The sequence below is a fragment of the Callorhinus ursinus genome, unplaced genomic scaffold (assembly GCF_003265705.2).
Source record: "Callorhinus ursinus isolate GAN/ISIS: 27379988/994484 unplaced genomic scaffold, GSC_fseal_2.0 scaffold51, whole genome shotgun sequence".
Lineage (NCBI taxonomy): Eukaryota > Metazoa > Chordata > Mammalia > Carnivora > Otariidae > Callorhinus > Callorhinus ursinus.
Window position 1 is genome coordinate 6,033,341 of NW_027397113.1, and position 18,461 is coordinate 6,051,801.

The following is an 18,461-nucleotide window of genomic DNA, read 5'->3' on the forward strand; positions in this document are numbered from 1 at the left end:
CCCCCCCCCCCCCCCCCGCAGAGCTGCTAGTCATAGCAGGCTACGGTGTCAGTCCCAAGCGGTGCCCAGAACTTCCAGGCCTCTCTGTCATCAAGGCACTGAGGCCCGGTCAGCAAATCAGCCTCCTGTGTCCCCATGATTCCGAGTCTCTCGTGAGGGGCAGACCGGGATTCCTCTCCCCCCGCCTCTGACACTGAGAGGTGGTGCAGCTTTGTGGACAGGGGGCCCTCCTCCTGCGCCCGGTGCCAGCCGGTGCAACCTCAACTGAGTAACCAACCGCGTGTGCTTCTCTCTCTGTAACATGGTGCCCACCTCAGAGGCCCTTCGGAGGACTAGTGACCTGGTGCGGGCTTGGTGAGTGGTTAGCATGCCAGTGAGTGTCGGCCATTAGCCGACTTCCAGTGGGTCTACCCATGCCCCTACCCTGGCCTCAGCGGCCCTGTGGAAGCAGGGTGGGTGGACTACCCCTGCAGGCTCCCAACGCCTGCCCAGCGTAAAGGGGTTGCTCTCCCTGCCTGAGAGGGGGGCCCGACCCTGCAGCCCAGCAGCATCACCCTCTATCCCGGGGCATCATCTTCTGGAAACATCCTGCTCCAGAGGACTGTTAGATCCTGCATCACCACCTCAGGAGGGCATTCGTGTTATGCAGCCCCCCCACCCCATGGCTGGCTCAGCAGTCCCGCTGGGGCTCATTCAGGTGGGGTCTGTTTCCCGGGGGTTCTGAGCCCACCTTTTGTATCCCTTGAGGTTGCCCCGGACACTCCTTAAATCCCAGACAGCTGGAGCGTGTGCCAGGCTCTGTCCTGGGCTCCGGGGATCCAGCGGTGAATGAAACAAAGACCCCTACCCCATTAAGACTTCCATCCGAGGACGGGAGATGAGAAATAAGGGGTAAGTCAGATGGGGACAGATGCGATGAAGAAACCTGGAAGGAGAGAGGGGGGAGGAAGCCTGAGGGAGGTGAAGGAACGCAGCTTAGGTGGAGCAGTAGGGAAGGTCTCAGGGAGAAGCAACACTGGAGCAAAGATGTGGAGGACCTGAGGGAGGAGCCCCGAGGATGGCTGGGGGAGCAGTCAGTGTTCCAGGAAGCCTGAGCAGCAGAGTGACGGTGAGCTTGCCCTCCAGGAGCGAGGAAGAGTGAGCAGGCCGGGACCAGGGAAAGACAGCGGGATTGCTGGGCAGTGCTGAGGGCTGGCTTGAGGTTTGGGATCATAAATTTAGGGCAAGACCAGGGAGGTCATGTGACTCTGCAGGCACATTCAGGGTCAGGGGTACAGGTGCAGGTGGGCGGAGAGTCAGGTTTTTTCCCCCAGTGAAGGTGGCCAAGGCAGAGAGGACTGGCACAGTTTGTGAAGGAAGGAGGAGGGCTCTTTCTTCAAGGTAGCTGAGTGTTGGGGTGGGGTTACTTACTCTGGGGTCAGGTTAGGATTTCCCCTCCTGGTGGGAAGTTCCCCTTCGTGTAACGTTATAACCAACTTTCCATTAAAAGTGAGACTTAGGAGCCCCACATCGGGCTTTCTTGCTCAGTAGGGAGCCTGCTTCTCCCTCTCCCTCTGTCTACTTGTGCTCTCTCTCCCTGTCAACTAAATAATAAAATCTTAAAAAAAAAGAAAGAAAGTGAGACGTAGGAGAGAACCAGGCAGGAAAATGCCCCCTTCCCTCTTCCTCCTGGTGCAGTCCTTCCCTTACCTGGGATGAAATGGCCCTCACCTGAAGACAAGCTCAGCATAAGGATGGATTGACCTACCTTAGAAGAAAAAGCTCTTTTTTTTTTTTTAAAGATTTTATTTATTTGTCAGAGAGAGAGACCATGCACACAAACAGGGGAAGGGGCAGGCAGAGCAGGCAGAGGGAGAAGCAGGCTCCCCAGTGAGCAGGGAGCCCCATGCAGGGCTCGATCCCAGGACCCTGGGATCATGACCTGAGCTGAAGACAGACGCTTAACCAACTGAGCCACCCAGGCGTCCTATGGCTTTGGTTTAAAAGCACACATGTACACACCGAGTTTTAGAAAGAAGAGTTGGTGGGTCAACTTGAGCGTGGTACTGATAAGGGGCTCTTGGGATTATTTTCTAGCATGTCACTAATGCAGGCAGGCCTTTTGATATATTAACATTTTTTAAAAAGCGAAAGAGAAGTTTAGATTTTATTCCTATCTATAAGGTTTCTGAGCCTTTGTCTTCACAGAATTACTTGTTTGCTTCAACTGTCCCCTTCCCATATCTGCTCTGTGAGGAGATGGGGACAGCCCTGGAGTCAGAACATTTGTCATTTTGTCCTGGTGTCTAGTCTCTGGGTGTGAGATTAGCCTTTCCTCTGTTAAGATTTCAGAGGAGTTACTTTTTCTTTTATAATAAAAAGCAAACCCCGTCGGGCTCCCTGCTCCTTGGGAGCCTGCCTCTCCCTCTGCTTCTCTCTCTCTCTCTCTCTCTCTCTCCCTGAATGGATAAATAAAATCCTTTAAACAAAATAAAAATAAAAAGCAAACCCCACCTTCATCCCTACCCCTTCCCTATGGTGTCTGGCTGTTTTTATGTTCATGTTGGCTGCAGCAGGCCGGCCGTGGCTTTCTCTTGCCACAACAACTTCTTTTTTTTTTTTAAAGATTTATTTATTCATTTATTTGAGAGAGAGAGAATGAGAGATAGAGAGCACATGAGAGGGGGGAGGGTCAGAGAGAGAAGCAGACTTCCTGCTGAGCAGGGAGCCCGACGTGGGACTAGATCCCGGGACTCCAGGATCATGACCTGAGCCGAAGGCAGTCGCTTAACCAACTGAGTCACCCAGGCGCCCGCCACAACGACTTCTAACTGCCACATGCAATAGGTTCAGAGTTAGATGCTCCTCATGGTAAACAAACTGTTAACTGCCCGGAGCAACTCTTCTAAATCAACCTAACATTTATATCTCTTCTGACTCGATTCTTTGTGTTTCTTTTAAATCCCTATGTGCCTTTTCGTTCTTTTCTTTCCTACCAAAAAAGGGGAATTTTCTTTTTAAGTGACAAAGGAAGCGCAAGTTTACTTGTTTTAGGAATTTTGGGAAAAATCTATCTTGAGTCATGTTGCCAACCAGCTCTTCCCTGTACTTTGGGTGTTTGGAATCTCAGGATGAAGGCATATCCCAGCCTTAGAGTTTTGTAGTAGGGTACAAACCCCAACCCTCCCCTCCCTGTGCCCCAGACCTTGGCTTTGACTTATAATGCTATAACACTGTCTTAAAAAAAGAATGTTCAGGGAGGGGCCACACCACCCACCGAGCCAAGACGGGGAAAGGAAAATTGACCAGGCTTATGTCCGGTGCCTACAGCAGTGTAGACACCAGCTGACTCCAACAGCCTGAGCTGGAGTTCTCAGATGTCATGCACAGATGTTACACACTCTTGTCCACGTATCCTGTCTGGAACAGCCCATGTTCAAGGGACTAAATCCTTCCGGGAGCGGGTGGTGTAGGACACGCGGCTGGGGCCTCATGGTATCATTACCACGCCTGTTCTTCCCCTTATCAGCCGATCTTGATGTCCCTCCCACTGCCTGCCTCCCTCCTGTGTCCTCAGGAATGTGTGTGCTCCCTACACAGACGGGCTTCTGGTAAGATCCAAGGTCATATCCCGAGTACTGATAATCACCGGGCCAAAAGCTATGGCTTCCTGGTGTGCCTCCCTGAAGTCACGGATCACGCTAGACCCCGTCTGTAGTCCTCCCATGCGAACATGCGGATCCTCCCGACCAGCAGCACATGGGGAGATGGACATGGGAGGGTGAGGGGCAGGTGGTGCCCATGAGACAGGGTTGGGAGCAGGAAGGGGGCTGCTCTGAGAGTGGGCCGTGAAATGGCGCGCGTGCGTGCGCACACACACAGTGTACCCCAGCCTAGCTCCCCCAGCTCTTCAGGCATCTTTGGGACAATCAGTGGCTGCAGCGTGGCTGGGCAGAGGCCCAAGGCAGGATAGGCCATGGGGCAGCGGTGGGGGGGGGGGTGTAGGAGGAGTCACAGCCCCAGGGACCTCCCCAACCCTGCCTGGCTCCTGGAGGCCTAGAAGACGCTCAGTATTTGTACTGAGTACTTGGTGTCTTCCTCTCCCTCTGCCTGTGCACGTGCTGGGCCATTTGCGTGGACTGTTTCTGCCCCATGCCTTCTCTGCAGGCTGAATGCCTTCTCAACCTTGGAAGATCCCCTTAAATGTTCTCTTTTAGACAGAATTCCTCATCCTCCCCACTGGAAACACACTGGTCTTCCCTTTTTAGGGGCACTTATCACATGGTTGAGCCCAAAGCCGCCTGTCTCCCTGCTAGACTTGAATCCCTGGGTCTCCCAGGACTTAGATCTGGGTACCTTTTCCTCCTCAGGGCCTAGCATGGGTCTTATCACAGAGCCAAATGAATGAATGAAGCTTGCAGGTATTAGTGAAGGAGTGAATAAACGAATGGATAGATGGGAGGGTGGGTGGATGGGTGGATAGAAAAGGGGATGGATAAATGGGTGGGTGGGTAGATGGATGGATGGGTGGGTAGATAGCTGGGTGGGTAGATGGATGAATAGATGAGTTGATAGATCAATGAATGGATGGTTGGAAGAGTAGGTGGTTGGGTGGACAGGAGGGTGGGTGGATAAATAGGTAGATGGATGAATGAACAGATGAATGGATTCCAGATAGGGTCTGGGAAAGGAGGAAGTCACCTTGCCAAGGAAGAATGGGCTTCCCTGACTCTGACCTCTAGAACGGCCTCCCTCTCTAAGAGTTCCATGTCCTCCCATAAGCTGGGTCCCCTGCAGGATACATACAGAGAATTCTTCTGGATCCCCTTTCTTCCTTTAACCCCAGGCTTTGCATTTTAGGGATCCAGATGAGGCAGGAGTGGCTAAAATTTACTGAGCTCCCACTATGTGCCAGACACTGGTTACATATTTCTATAGATATGGACTTCCTTAATGGAAACAGCATCAATTTTGTGAAATAGGTCTATTATCCCCATTTTACAGCTGAGAAAACAGGTTCAGAGAGGCTAAGTGAATCACCCAAGATCACACAGCTTATGTCTAGCAAGGATGGCATTTGAACTCAAAACCTGCTCTAGCAGCCAGGGCTGGAAATCAAATGACACCGAGGAGGGGTGCCTGGGTGGCTCAGTGGGTTAAGGGTCTGCCTTCGGCTCGGGTCATGGTCCAGGGGCCCTGAGATCGAGCCCCGCAAGGAGCTCCCTGCTCAGCAGGGAGTCTGCTTCTCCCTCTCCCTCTCTCCCTGCTCATCCTCTCTCTCAAATAAATAAAATCTTTAAAAAATGTATTACAAATGACACTGAAGAGACAGAGGTGGGGTTGGCAGGGAGTTGGCCTAGTCTTGCTCTAACAGGGGCTCTGAGTTCCCATTCAGGCTTGGCCTCTGTTTTACTGGGAGATATGGCTGAGACCTTGTCCCTGTCTGGGCCTCAGTGTGCCTCTGTGGACTTGATACCCCTGGGGGTCCCTTCCAGGTGACTGATGCAGAAATCGAGGTGGCTGTGAATGCTCCTGGCCCTTCCTGCAGGATGCTCCCTGACTCTCCTTGCCAGCTGGGGGCCAAAGGGCAGGGCCACCCACAGGGTAATGGTTAACTAGACCCAACACCATCTATAAGGAGTGACCCCAGCTTGCCAAGACTCCACAGGATGCAGTGGGTGAAGGTGCTTGTGGGGGTGGTAGGGGCCGCTGCCCTCTTGGGGCTGGGGATCATCCTGGGCCACTTTGCCATCCCCAAAGAGGCCGATGTCCCAGCCCCCAGCATCTCCCAGGACCTGGATCTGGAGATCCTTGAGACCGTCATGCAACATCTGGATGCCAACAGGATCCGGGAGAACCTCAGGTGAGAGGGCCGTCTACCCTCCCCTCCTGTTTGCCAGAGACACCTCCCTAACCCTGTGCCTGGCCATCCATCCGCCCACCCTACAGAGAACTCTCCAGGGAGCCTCACCTGGCCTCCAGCCCCCGAGATGAGGCCCTCGTGCAGCTCCTGCTGCAGCACTGGCAGGACCCGGAGTCGGGCCTGGACTCGGCTGAGGCCCCCGCCTATGAAGTGTTGCTGTCCTTCCCCAGCCAGGAGCAGCCCAACCTCGTGACCGTTGGTGAGGCGCTGCTCAGGTTGGGGGATGCCTGTGGTGGGGAGCTGCCAGGCCCAGCCCTGACACCTCCTCCCCTCCACAGTGAGTCCTACCGGGAGGGTCCTCTTTTCCTGCCTCCAGAGTGAACAGAACCTGACTGGGGAACAGGCGGGGCCCGACGTGGTACCACCATATGCTGCCTACGCTCCCCCAGGGACTCCCCAGGTGGGCCTGGAACGTCCCCTCCCCCGCCACCCCGCCGCCACAGCCCAGTTCCCTCCGGCTCCACCCCAGCTTCTCCCTTCCTGGCCCAGGGGCCCTCCCCCCATACTCCATTGCTCCTCCTTTCGCGCATCACCTAGTCATTCTGCAAACGCTAATGGCCCCTACTCAAGACCAGGCCTGCTTCAGGGTCCTGGACACAGAGGAAACCAGGGATGACTCTGTTCCTGGGGAAGCTTACAAGCTCTGGGTGAGGTGGGAATATTGAGTCCAACTCCATCACCCTGCTACGCAGCCTTGCTCTCCTTCCTCACCCTCTTTCCTGGGCCTGGCTCTGAGGATCACCTCCTCTTGGGACCAGGGCCTCCTCGTCTATGCCAACCGGGGAACGGAAGAAGACTTCACAAATCTACAGACTCAGGGCATCAAACTGGAAGGCACCATTGCGCTGACCCGCTACGGGGGTGCAGGACGCGGGGCCAAGGTGAGCAGCAGCCCCCAGGGCAGGGACCTGGGTGGGCTGGGTGGGCTGGGTGGGGTGGGGGCCAGCTGCGGACAGGAGGCAGGGAGGGGACTGAGCAGTGCTGGGTGGTGCGCCGAGCCCTGGGCTGGGGCAGAAGAGGTGAGCTACATTTGTACCATTGATGCAGTTTTGGAATATAGGTGAGGGGGCGCCTGGGTGGCTCAGTTGGTTAAGCGACTGCCTTCGGCTCGGGTCATGATCCCGGAGTCCCGGGATCGAGTCCTGCGTCGGGCTCCCTGCTCAGCGGGGAGTCTGCTTCTCCCTCTGACCCTCCCCCCTCTCATGCTCTCTATCTCATGCTCTCTCTCAAATAAATAAATAAAATCTTTAAAAAAAAAAAAAGGAATATAGGTGAGGTTCAGTGGGGTGGAGTCCGGAGCCGACAACCAAGAAAGAATTCTTGAGGTGTCTTTGGTGCAAAATGGTGGCTTGTTAAAGCACGGGACATGACCCGGGGGCAGAAGGAGCTGCCGCCCTGTGGTCTTGAGGAGTGGCTGCTTATAAAGTCAGGAGTTGGGGAGGTGAGCACAAAGGGGGTGTCCAGAAGGACTGTCATATGCTAAAGACTCTCAGGATACTGGAGGCCTGGTTATTGTCAAGCCAATGTTGTTTTTCCCTCTAATGAGGCACTAACATGAAGACAGTTGGGAGTTTCCTGGAGGAATGTTACATTTCTCCTATCACACGTCCTTGTCAATGGGCCTCAGGTTCAAAAGAAATTCAGTTTTATTTACATTTCCTTCCGCCTCCGCCTCCCTTAATTTTATGGAGGGGTGGGTGATGTTAGGGCTTCAGGAAACTAAGTTATGGGTCTCTGGAAGTTAGGTTATTGATAAGAAAGCTTCTTCCTCGTAAACCACTAGGACATTTGTAAACTGAGGGAGACTCCTGTCCTGCAGGACTGTGATCTCTATCAGTTAACCATTCATTTTTCCTTTAGGGCAGCCAGGAGTGCCTGAGGAATGTCACATATATCCCAAAGGGAGGGGGGGGCGTGTAGGTGGCAGCTTCTGCTTTGTCCTCAGCTTGCCTTCTGTTCCCTCATCACCATTACCACTCATGATGTGCTGTGTGACCCTGGATGCCTCCCCTCACCCCTCTGAGCCTTAGGAAGTAGGTGGATCAGGCAAAATGTTCAACTTTGCTATTCCAGAGTCTAAGTTCTCCTGCAAGTAGTTCTTCTGAATAATTCAACTTAAATCCCTCCTGTTGCCTCCCTCCCAGCCCGCATCTTTTCAACTAAAAATTCTAAGTATGTCAACGTCTGTGATTTTTTTGAAGTATGGGGTTTTTTTTTTAATTTAAAAAGGTATAGAGTGAGAGAAGGGAATAGGGATGAGTGTTTCGTGACTACAGAGTTTCCAATTGGCGAGACGAAGAATGCAGTGGGTGGTGGCGACAGCCGTCTAATAACCGCATGTCCTTCATCCCGCTGAACTCCGTGCTATAAAGTGAAGACGGCAGTAAATTGTATGTTATCTGTATTTGAAAGACGTGCCCATAATGAGAGCTGGGGGAAAAAAAAAGAAAAGAGGGAAGAGGCATGGTGGAATTATACGGATTATAGAATTTCCAGTTTAAAAAAAAAAAAGTTTAGGGGCGCCTGGGTGGCTCAGTTGGTTAAGCGACTGCCTTCGGCTCAGGTCATGATCCTGGAGTCTCAGGATCGAGTCCCACATCGGGCTCCCTGCTCAGCAGGGAGTCTGCCTCTCCCTCTGACCCTCTTCCCTCTCGTGCTATCTCTCATTCTCTCTCTCAAATAAATAAATAAAATCTTTAAAAAAAAAAAAAGTTTAGAGTGGAAAAATTCTCCTGTAATGCCGTCCTCCAAAGAGGTAACCACCTTTTTTTTTTTTTTCAGTTTATGGGAGATCTACCCACAGTTTCTTTTGGAAGAGGTGCATACGAATATATATATATATTAAGATCTATTTATTTATTTGACAGAGAGGCACAGCGAGAGAGGGAACACAAGCAGGGGGAACAGTAGAGGGAGAAGCAGGCTTCCCGCGGAGCAGGGAGCCCGATGTGGGGCTCGATCCCAGGACCCTGGGATCCTGACCTGAGCCAAAGGCAGATACTTAATGACTGAGCCCCACCCAGGCGCCCCCGAATATATATTTTTATTTCCCCTTTTTTTTCTATAAAAGCAGCATACTATATCCACTGTTTCAAGCTATGTTTTTTTTCACCTTACTACATCCTGGGGATTATTCTCGATTGGTACATAAATTGTGTCCCTGTTCTTTTTCTTTTTTTTTTTTTTTGAGGTACTGTTTTGTTTTTATGGTGCTAAAATATATCAACATAAAATTAAAATAATCTAATTATAAAATAAATCTTAAGTGTTTAATGCAGGGGCCTCAGGTACCTTTACAATGCTGGGCAACCATCACCACTATCCATTCCCAGGACTCTGGATCATTCCAAATGAAACTCTGTGCCCATTAAACACTCACATCTCCCCTCCCCACTTCCTCCCCAGCTCCCAGCAACCTCTTGCCCACTTTCTAGAAACATGAATTTGCCTGTTCTAGAAACCTCACATAAGAGGAATCACGCACTGTCTTTTTGCGTCTGGCTTCTTCACTGAGCATCACGTTTTCAAGGCCCACCAATGCTGTGTCAGAGCGTCATCACTTTTGGAGGCTGAGTAATATTCTCTCACACGCGGGGCACACTGGCTTGTCCCCTCCTGCTGGTGGACACTCAGGCCACTCCCACCTGTTGGCTCCTGTGAACAGGGCTGCGTTGCCCATGGCTGCACGAGCACACCCTGCCCCCTGAGCAGCCACCCGGTGGGCCATGGCTCAATGCCCTCGTTCTGTACCCACCGCACTGATAAGCATCAGCCCGCCTATGCCCCACGGTCTTTTGCTACCTCAGCAGCACTGCAGTAAAGGTTGGTGCAAACATCCTTTTGCCCATGGGAAGACAGATCTTCCATAGTAAGGAAGGAAGCAGGGAACAGGACCTGAGCCTGCTTCTCCCTTGCCCTAAACACAGCCTCATCTACCTCCCACAGGCTGTGAACGCTGCCAAGTACGGGGTCGCTGGGGTGTTGGTATACACGGACCCCGCAGACATCAACGATGGGCAGAGCTCCGCCAATGAGACCTTCCCAAACTCCTGGCACCTGCCTCCGTCTGGGGTGGAGCGAGGCTCCTACTTTGAGTATTTTGGGGATCCCCTGACTCCCTACCTTCCAGCCAATCCCTCTTCCTTCCGCCTGGACCCTGATGCTGCCCCTGGATTTCCTCTAATTCCCACTCAACCCATTGGCTTCGATGATGCAAAAATCCTTCTCTGGTAAGCTCTGGTGCCCCCGGGGTCCCCTGCTCACCCTCCAGTGGCCCCCAACCTTCAATCCCCACACCCTTCACCTCCTTCCCAGTAACCTCCAGGGAACTGTGGCCCCAGCTGCCTGGCAGGGAGCACTGGGTTGTGACTACAAGTTGGGGCCTGGCTTCCGGTCTGATGGTGACTTCCCAGCAGACAGGTGAGGCGGGGCCCTTCCTCCTGAAGGCTCCTCTCCTCTTCCCTTTTTACGCTTCCCTGCCCACCTCAAGGCCTAGCCTTTCCCTTTCTTCTCTCTCCCAACCTTCCCCTGACTCCAGAATACCTGTCCTGCCTTTAGGGAAGCCAATGAAACAGCTGCGTGGCCCACAAGGCCCTGCGGAGCTTCACCCCCACTTCACCTCTGACCTCCACGTTCCAGCCACCCCCTCCCTTGAACACACCAAGCTCATTCCCAAACCAAGACCTCCGCACTTGCTGTTCCATCTGCCTGAAACACCCTTCCCCACACTCCTGCCATTCCTGGCCAGCACCAACCTCCCCACCTGCCACCGGTAACCTCTCACGGGTGGACCTGTTAGTGTTCTCCCCACCCTGCTTCACCCCTGCATTTGCTCAGTTCCTCAGGCTTTGTCTTTTTTTTTTAAATTTTTTGTTATGTTAATCACCATACGTTACATCATTAGTTTTTGATTTTCAGGCTTTGTCTTGCTCAGGGGAGGGAGGTCCCACAAGGGCAGGGCTGTGTCTGTCCCAGTCACTGCCCAGTGCCCGCATCCGCTAAATATCCAATAAGTACTTAACTGAGTGAGTCCATGAAAAGAACTGGAATTACAAGAGCCGGGCTTGCTTCCTCTTTTTTTTTTCTTTTTTTTCTGGTGAATAGAGGACATTTACTATTTCTGTGCTGCTCAAACAGAACACAGGTGGGGAAGTACATAGGGGAGGGGGCCAAAGGCCCCCTGCCTCTCAGGAGGACTGGCTTGTGCAGGGGTGTTTGCGGGGGAGGTTCTTGGAAAATTGTTCATGGAGTCTTCTCAGCAAAGGGGCCTGGCCTGGGGTATCACATGAGCATCCAACACGCCCAATCCTTGGCCTAAGTTGGGGTCCCCCATTGGGGGGTCTGTGGACTCTCACCTTTTTTCCAGCTCCTTTGCTGGAATCCGCACTCCCAGCGTGATGGGGGACTTGGTCCTAGCGAGGGGTCTGGAGAGCATCCAGGAAGCAGTCCAGGGTTGGGACTAGGGCTCAGGGCCTAGAGAATGAGAACCCCTAGGGCTGTGCACCTTCTTTCCCTCTGCCCTCGTTCCTTCCTCCAGGTTGGCCAAGAGTAGAGTGGGGGTTACCAGGGCCCCCAGCCTCTACTGAGTCCCAGGGTCCTCAGGGTGGGGAGGAAGAAGGGTGGAGACAGGGTCTGGGCCACCAACTGACACTGTAAACTTTAGTTTAAAACTGTAACTTAAGGGATGCCTGGGTCTTTGCTCAGTGGGGAGCCTGCTTCTCCCTCTGCCAGCTGTTGGGCTCTCTCTCTCTCTCTCTCTCTCTCTGACAAAATCTTAAAACAAAAAACAAAAAACACCTATAACTTAAGTGGAAGGAGGGCTTCCAGCCTGGGGCCAGGGTGGGGAGCGGAGGCGGGGGGGGGGGGGGGGGGGGGGGGGGGGGGGGGGGGGGAGGAGCAGAGGGTATGAGAGGCGGCAGAGGAAAAAGCCAACAAAAAGCTTTGGTTTTTGGATTAACCATGGGCGGGGGGGCAGGGAAGGGTGCTGAGGGAGGGCCTTGCTGCCTCTCCAGTTACCTGTGGGCCAAAGACGTGGTGGTGTCCCTTTGTCTCTCTGGGCCTCAGTTTCCCCTGCATTGGGTTGGGAGGGGGCGTGGGCAGGGCCAAGACTCTGGTCGCCCCCTTGGCTCCCCAAGCCAGGTGAACGTGAGTGTCCACAACCGCCTGGAGCTGCGGAACTCCTCCAACGTCCTGGGGATCATCCGCGGCGCGGTGGAGCCAGGTGAGCACCCCCTCAGGCCTCCCTGAGCCCCTAGGGCCGTGCCCCAGCCCGTGCACCCTCTGACCACGCCCCCCGCGCCCCGCCTGGCTGGCCCCGCCCTCACTCCCTCCCCCCTGGTTTCTGAGTCTCTGCTCCTCTCGCCAGACCGTTACGTGCTGTACGGAAACCACCGGGACAGCTGGGTACACGGGGCCGTGGACCCCAGCAGTGGCACGGCCGTCCTCCTGGAGCTCTCCCGAGTCCTGGGGACCTTGCTGAAGAAGGGTGAGGCGGCCCCGGTCCCTGGTATACGAGCTGTCCCAGCAGGGACACCTCCCTGAGCTCGCAGGAGTCCTGTCCCAGCTCCTCTGTCTCATGCTCCGGTGCCCACTTGTGGCAAGCCCGAGGGCCCTGGGGGCCGACCTGCATGGACGCCAGCCCTGGCCTCACTCAAGTCGCCCCGTGGGGTATGGGGACTCGTGCAGTGGCTTCCGAGAGCCTCCGTGCCCCTCCAGTGGAGCGAGGCCGGGCGCCGCCGGGAGCAAGGCGGTGCCCAGGCTCTGCCTTCGGGGAGCTTCGGCCCAGTTCAGGCGGGGATGACAGACAGTCGTTAACTGAACAAGTATGTCCCGTGTGCCTACTGTGTGCCCGGCCAGTTCTAGGCACAGCAGACCCCCACAGTGAACACCCGAGTTGCTGCATGCAGAGACAACCGGGGTCTGCGCTGTAAGGAGGAATATCTAAGGGGCTTTCTGGGCACAAGCCCGAGCTCAGGAAGGCCTCCCTGTGGAGCTGGCAGTTTGGGGTGGGTTGGGGGATCCAGGTGGAGGGCACAGCATGTGGAAAGGAGGGCCTGGACCAGGTGGCAGCCCAGCTGGGGAGTTTGGAGTTTAATCTGAGGTTGGCAGGAAGATGGTATGGGATTTTATTTTATTTTTTTTAAGTTTATTATTTTTTAAATTTATTTATTTGGGGGGGCACAAGTGGGGGAGGGGAGGGGAGAAGTAGGTTCAGAGCTGAGCAGGGAGCCGGCTGTGGGGCTCGATCCCAGGACCCTAAGATCATGACCTGAGCCAAAGGCAGACGCCCAAATGACCGAGCCACCCAGGCGCCCTCTAACCATTTTTGAGTGTACAATTCAGTGGCATTAAGTATATTCAGTGTTGTGCACCCATCATCACCCATCACCACCATCCATCTCTGGAACTTTTTCATCTTCCAGTACATACAACATCCTAAAGTTATAGCTATATAATTTGAATTGATATCAACTTAATCTCATACAAAAGCTCTACTCCTATAAAGCTCTGTCCTTCCCCTTTATGGTACTGATGTCACAGATTACATCTTTGTACATGTGTCCCCATTCACATATTGATTTTGAGGTGCCTAAGAGACATTCCTGGGGAGAGGGCAAGCAGGCAGTTGAAGGTGCTGATCTCCAAGGTCAGAAAAGAGACTCCAGAGGTAAACTGAGTTGCTGAAATCAACAAGTAAATCCACAGGTGTGGTTGAGATCAGCTGATAGCAGAGTGGGGCAAGCTTGTGGAAAGAGGCTGGGAGTGTGGCTTTACCCCCTTTGGTAGTGTAGGAATTTCTCTCTCTGTTGTTCAGGTGTTTTATTTTGAAATAATTTCAGAATACATGAGGCTTGCCAAAATAGTACAAAGGAGCCTTGGACACAGTTCACCCAAATACTCCTTATTAAGATTTTACCATGTTGGCTCTTTCTCTCTATATTGTTTTCTAGAGTGTTTGAAAGTTGCAGAAATGCTGCACCTTTACCCATAAACAGATCACTGTGTATTTCCTAAAAATAAGAACATTTTCTTTCATAGCCACAGTATAATGATCAAAATCAGGAAATGAACAGTGTTGATGATGATGTTATGATGACCTTTAGAGCAAAGAAATTTCTGACCCAAGGGTCAATGCAGGATCACACATTGCAAGTGTGGTAGCTCCTTAGTTCTTGTCTTTTATGATCTTGATGTTATTTTGTTGAGTGTCCCTCAATTTGGGTTCGTCTGATTAGATTCAGGTTATGCATTTTGGGCAGGAAAGAGTGAGAATTTGTCATGGCAAGCATATAATCCTTTTATACTTTTACAATTTTCATTTAAAACAAAAGTTGAGGGGGCACCTGGGTGGCTCAGTCGGTTAAGCGTTGGACTTGATCTCAGCTCAGGTCTTGATCTCAGGGTCCTGAGTTCAAGCCCCAAGTTGGGCTCCACATTGGGCTCCACGCTGGGCATGGAGCCTACTTAAAAAGATAAAATTAAAGCAAAAATCTGAGAAATGATCCAAGGGTACTGAGTTGGAGCTCAAGAGGGGAGCACAACCAGGAACATGTGGTGCTCTAGGCTGCCAGAGGCTGTGCGAGGTGGTGTGGCCAATTCCTTAAGCCCCTGGACTCTGGAGCCGGACCCTGGCCTTGAACCCTGGCTCTATGCCTACCAGCTGTGTAACTCTGGGCAAGTCATTTAACTTTTGTGCGGCTCAGTTTCATCTGTGAAATGGAGACAATAAGGCTCTTATCCCTCAAAGCGTTGTTGTAGGACTGACTCAATATGGATAACGCCCTAAGGAGAACTTCACTGTATTATCACCAAGTGGAGAAAGTTGCCGGAGAGTTTGGCATGGGATGCGCGAAGGAGACAGCTGGGGGATGGAGGGCCGGGTGGTCTACTCAAAGCATACCTCTAAGGAAGGGGGAGGCAGGGCATTCTGGCAGAAGGGACCACCTGAGATCGGTATAGAGGGCAATGTTGGGGCGGGGTCCCAGCACGAGGGTAGGCTGGGAAAAGGAGGACCGCGCCTCGGAGAAGGCTGGGCTAGAGAGGCAGCAGGACCTACCTCCTGTCACTGGCTGCCCCACCCGGACCGGCCCTTCCTGTTCTCCACGTCCCTAGCATCTCCCCCAAGCCACCCTGAGATCTGGGTGCCGTGTCCTCCAGCCCTTCATCCCCCTCCCCAGGCACCTGGCGGCCCCGCAGATCAATAGTGTTTGCGAGCTGGGGGGCAGAGGAGTTTGGGCTCATTGGCTCCACAGAATTCACCGAGGTGAGTGAGCCCTGAGAAGCGGGTGGTGAAGGGGTTCCCGAGGAGGGGCCTGGCTGGGCTCACCTCGGGCCCCCTACCCGCAGGAATTCTTCAGCAAGCTGCAGGAGCGCACCGTGGCCTACATCAACGTGGACATCTCGGTGTTTGGTATGGGGCGCGGAGGGCGGGGGGGGGGGGGGGGGGGCGGCGCGGCTGGGCTGACTAGGGGGAGGAGAAACGAAGGGGCGGCGGCCGGAATACTCTCTCTGGTCTTCCCACAGCCAATGCCACTTTGAGGGCGCAAGGGACGCCTCCGGTCCAGGGCGTCATCTTCGCTGCCGCCAAACAGGTGAAAGGGGGCGGGATGGGTGGGGCTGGAGCTGGTCCTTGTTGCAGGGGCTTGGCGGTGGGACTGAGGCCGGGACCGGGGCGGGGGGGGGGGGGGGGCTTTTGAGGGCCCGCAGGCCTGTGCTTAGGATGGAGACTCCGGTGGGCCCGGCGGAGGACTGCCTGTTGGGCCTGGGGAGGGGCCAGCCCCAGACTAGATTCCTCTTCCGGTCAGATCCCCGCACCAAGTCCGGTTGGCCTCAGCATCTACGACAACTGGATCCGGTATTCCAACCGTAGCAGCTCAGCCTACGGCCTGGTCCCCAGGTGAGCCCAGGGCCAGGACAGGGGACCGGGGAGGGCGGGCTGGCCCAGCGCCCTCCAGCCCAACCACCTATGTTTTCGCAGCCTGGGCTCTCTGGGCGCCGGCAGCGACTATGCTCCGTTCATTCACTTCCTGGGCATCTCCTCCATGGACATCGCCTACACCTATGACCGGGTGAGTGGTACCCCTCTGTCCCCCAGCTAGGTACGTTGCTCCCCCATCCCCTTCCTCTCTTAGAGCCTCTCTAGTGCAGACTGAGTCTGGCTTCACCACTCAGTAGCTGTACTCCCTCCACTAAGTTTCTTAACCTCTCTGAGCATCTGTTTATGCTCGCCTATGTTATTTTATCAAATTTAAGATACTACTGATTTTAAGATGCAACATTGTGATATGCAATATTGAAGGGGGGGCGACATACTGCCGGTTGGTTGTAGGATGACATTGACTTAAAAAGCATCCTGGGGCGCCTAGCTGGCTTAAGCCATGGAGCATGCAACTCTTGATCTTGGGGTCATGAGTTCAAGCCACACGCTGAATGTAGAGATTACTTGAAAAAAAAAATCTTAAAACAAAAGAGGCATTCTGATTCCAGAGATCTTAAAAAATGAAAACATGTTTACCCCAGAATAGATTAAATAACAGTATGAAACAGGGATGGATTCATAGCATTGGTGTGCAGAGTGAAGTGAGGTAAGGGATGTGGAGGGCCCCAGCTGTGTCTCCCTGCTTGATGCTCCAAAAAGCCCTTTCTCCCCCTCATGGCCATACCGCTCCTGGGTGGTGGAGCTGGGATTTGAATCCTCTCATCTGACTCCCCAGCCTCAGGCTCTTCTCCTGCATGTGAAATGGGAAACCGGCAGCTGGCCCAGCTCTGCCACTATTAGCTGTGAGGTCAGGCAGGCGACAGTCTCTCTGAGCCCCAGTGTCCTCCTCTGTAAAGTAGGAATTCTAGAACCTACCTCATGGCTGTAGCAATGATTTGAGTAATGTCCCTATGTTGTAGCTCACTGTTGGTACACCTCCCCCTCACTTCTCGTCCCAAGCCTGTCACCTTGGCCTTGTTCCCCTAGAGCAAGACTTCAGCCAGGATCTACCCCACCTACCACACAGCCTTCGACACCTTTGGTTACGTGGACAAATTTGTGGACCCTGGTGAGGAGGGGGGCAAAGGGAATCCTGAGGCTGGGGGAGGATGGCCTGAAGACTGAGCCCTGGCCTGGTCACCCTGCCTGCAGGCTTCGGCAGCCACCAGGCTGTGGCCCGGACAGCAGGGAGCGTGCTGCTTAGGCTCAGTGACAGCCTCTTCCTTCCGCTGAATGTCAGTGACTATGGAGAGACCCTCCGAAGTTTTCTGCAGGCTGCCCAGCAGAACCTGGGGGGCCTGTTGGAGCAGCACAGCATCAGCCTGGGTATGGAGCCCCCTTGACATGGGAGGTATGGGGAGCCCTGCACCTCCAGGGCTAAGATGCTGGCTGTTCCCCACAGGGCCTCTGGTGACTGCAGTGGAGAAGTTTGAGGGGGCAGCTGCAGCCTTGGACCAGCACATATCAGCACTGCATAAGGGCACCCCTGAGTGAGCAAGGGCAGCAAGCGGGTGTCTGGGAGGGCAGCATCCGGGGCAGAATGCAGGCTGGCCGCTGGGCTGCTGGTTCCAGGGTGACAAAGGTCCTGCCACTTCCAGCCCCCTGCAGGTTCGGATGCTCAACGACCAGCTGATGCTCTTGGAACGGACCTTCCTAAACCCGCGAGCCTTCCCAGAGGAACGTTACTACAGGTGAGCCTTGGGAAGTGCAGTGGGGTGAGGCTGGGCAATGGGCACCCATCTGAGGGAGGAGAATCTGGCCTTTAGAACACAACCCACCCCCCTGAAACAATTGGGGAATCAAGTTCAAAGGATGGGAAGCAAATCAGTCAAAGTCACCCTGGGACTGTAACCTACGTCTCTCACCACCACTGCTCTAAGGGCCCCAGCTTTCAAAGGCAGTGGGGAGGCGCTTTTGTGCCTTGCTATATACAGATGAGCCCGTTCCAGGCTGAAGCTCCTCTCTTTCCTGGTCCCCGAGTGACTTTGCTTCTCCGCTGTATCTCCCGTCAGCCATGTGCTCTGGGCACCCCGCACCGGCTCCGTGGCCACATTCCCTGGCCTGGCCAACGCCTGCTCCAGGGCCATGAACACAGGCCTTGGATCTGCAGCCTGGGCTGAAGTGCAGAGGCAGCTCAGCATCTTGGTGGTGGCCCTGGAGGGTGCAGCAGCCACCCTAAGGCCTGTGGCTGACCTCTGACCCCAGCTCCCCACCGTCCTTCAACCTATCCCACTCCAGTCGTTCTTGGGTGTGTCCCAGTATTCCTTGATGCCAACCTGAGGCACAATCATGGGACCCTATTAAGCTTCTGAGACAACAGCTTAGGGTCCCACCAGTTGCGGACACCTGAGGGGAGTGAAGCCTTCCTCATTCTGGCTCTTGGTTGGCAAAGGGTGACGCACAGGAGACAGGAGCGGTGGGGAGTGGCACTCTTGGTGTGGGTGGGTAAGGATGGGACGCATAATGCCAACCAGAGCTACCCCTCAGGGACGAGCAGGGGAACTGAGGCCCAGCATGGATAGTCTGAGTTGTTCTCCCTGTACATCCCTATCGTGTCTCAACTCCTCCCTGCTCTCCCCCAAA

The 18,461-nt window shown here is 54.1% G+C and overlaps 1 protein-coding gene across 1 annotated transcript; it reads left to right on the forward strand.

Annotated features, from left to right (window-relative positions):
• The first annotated feature begins 5,648 nt into the window (after nucleotides 1–5,648).
• On the forward strand, nucleotides 5,649–18,338 carry NAALADL1 (N-acetylated alpha-linked acidic dipeptidase like 1). Its single transcript, XM_025879241.2, has 18 exons — nucleotides 5,649–5,842; nucleotides 5,929–6,101; nucleotides 6,181–6,302; nucleotides 6,661–6,783; nucleotides 9,848–10,131; nucleotides 10,217–10,321; nucleotides 12,037–12,122; nucleotides 12,267–12,386; nucleotides 15,079–15,164; nucleotides 15,248–15,311; nucleotides 15,425–15,492; nucleotides 15,706–15,797; nucleotides 15,879–15,969; nucleotides 16,866–16,947; nucleotides 17,031–17,204; nucleotides 17,281–17,368; nucleotides 17,477–17,569; nucleotides 17,891–18,338. The coding sequence occupies exons 1-18, from the start codon at nucleotides 5,649–5,651 to the stop codon at nucleotides 18,075–18,077; spliced, it is 2,232 nt and encodes a 743-aa protein (XP_025735026.1). The 3' UTR covers nucleotides 18,078–18,338.
• Nucleotides 18,339–18,461: the final 123 nt, after the last annotated feature.

Excerpts from the sequence above, each read along its gene's own strand:
- NAALADL1 (XM_025879241.2), top strand. The coding sequence starts at position 5,649 with ATGCAGTGGGTGAAGGTGCTTGTGGGGGTGGTAGGGGCCGCTGCCCTC. Across the intron at positions 12,123-12,266 it reads CCGCGGCGCGGTGGAGCCAG|ACCGTTACGTGCTGTACGGA; the intron begins GTGAGCACCCCC and ends TCCTCTCGCCAG. Across the intron at positions 15,970-16,865 it reads TCGCCTACACCTATGACCGG|AGCAAGACTTCAGCCAGGAT; the intron begins GTGAGTGGTACC and ends TTGTTCCCCTAG.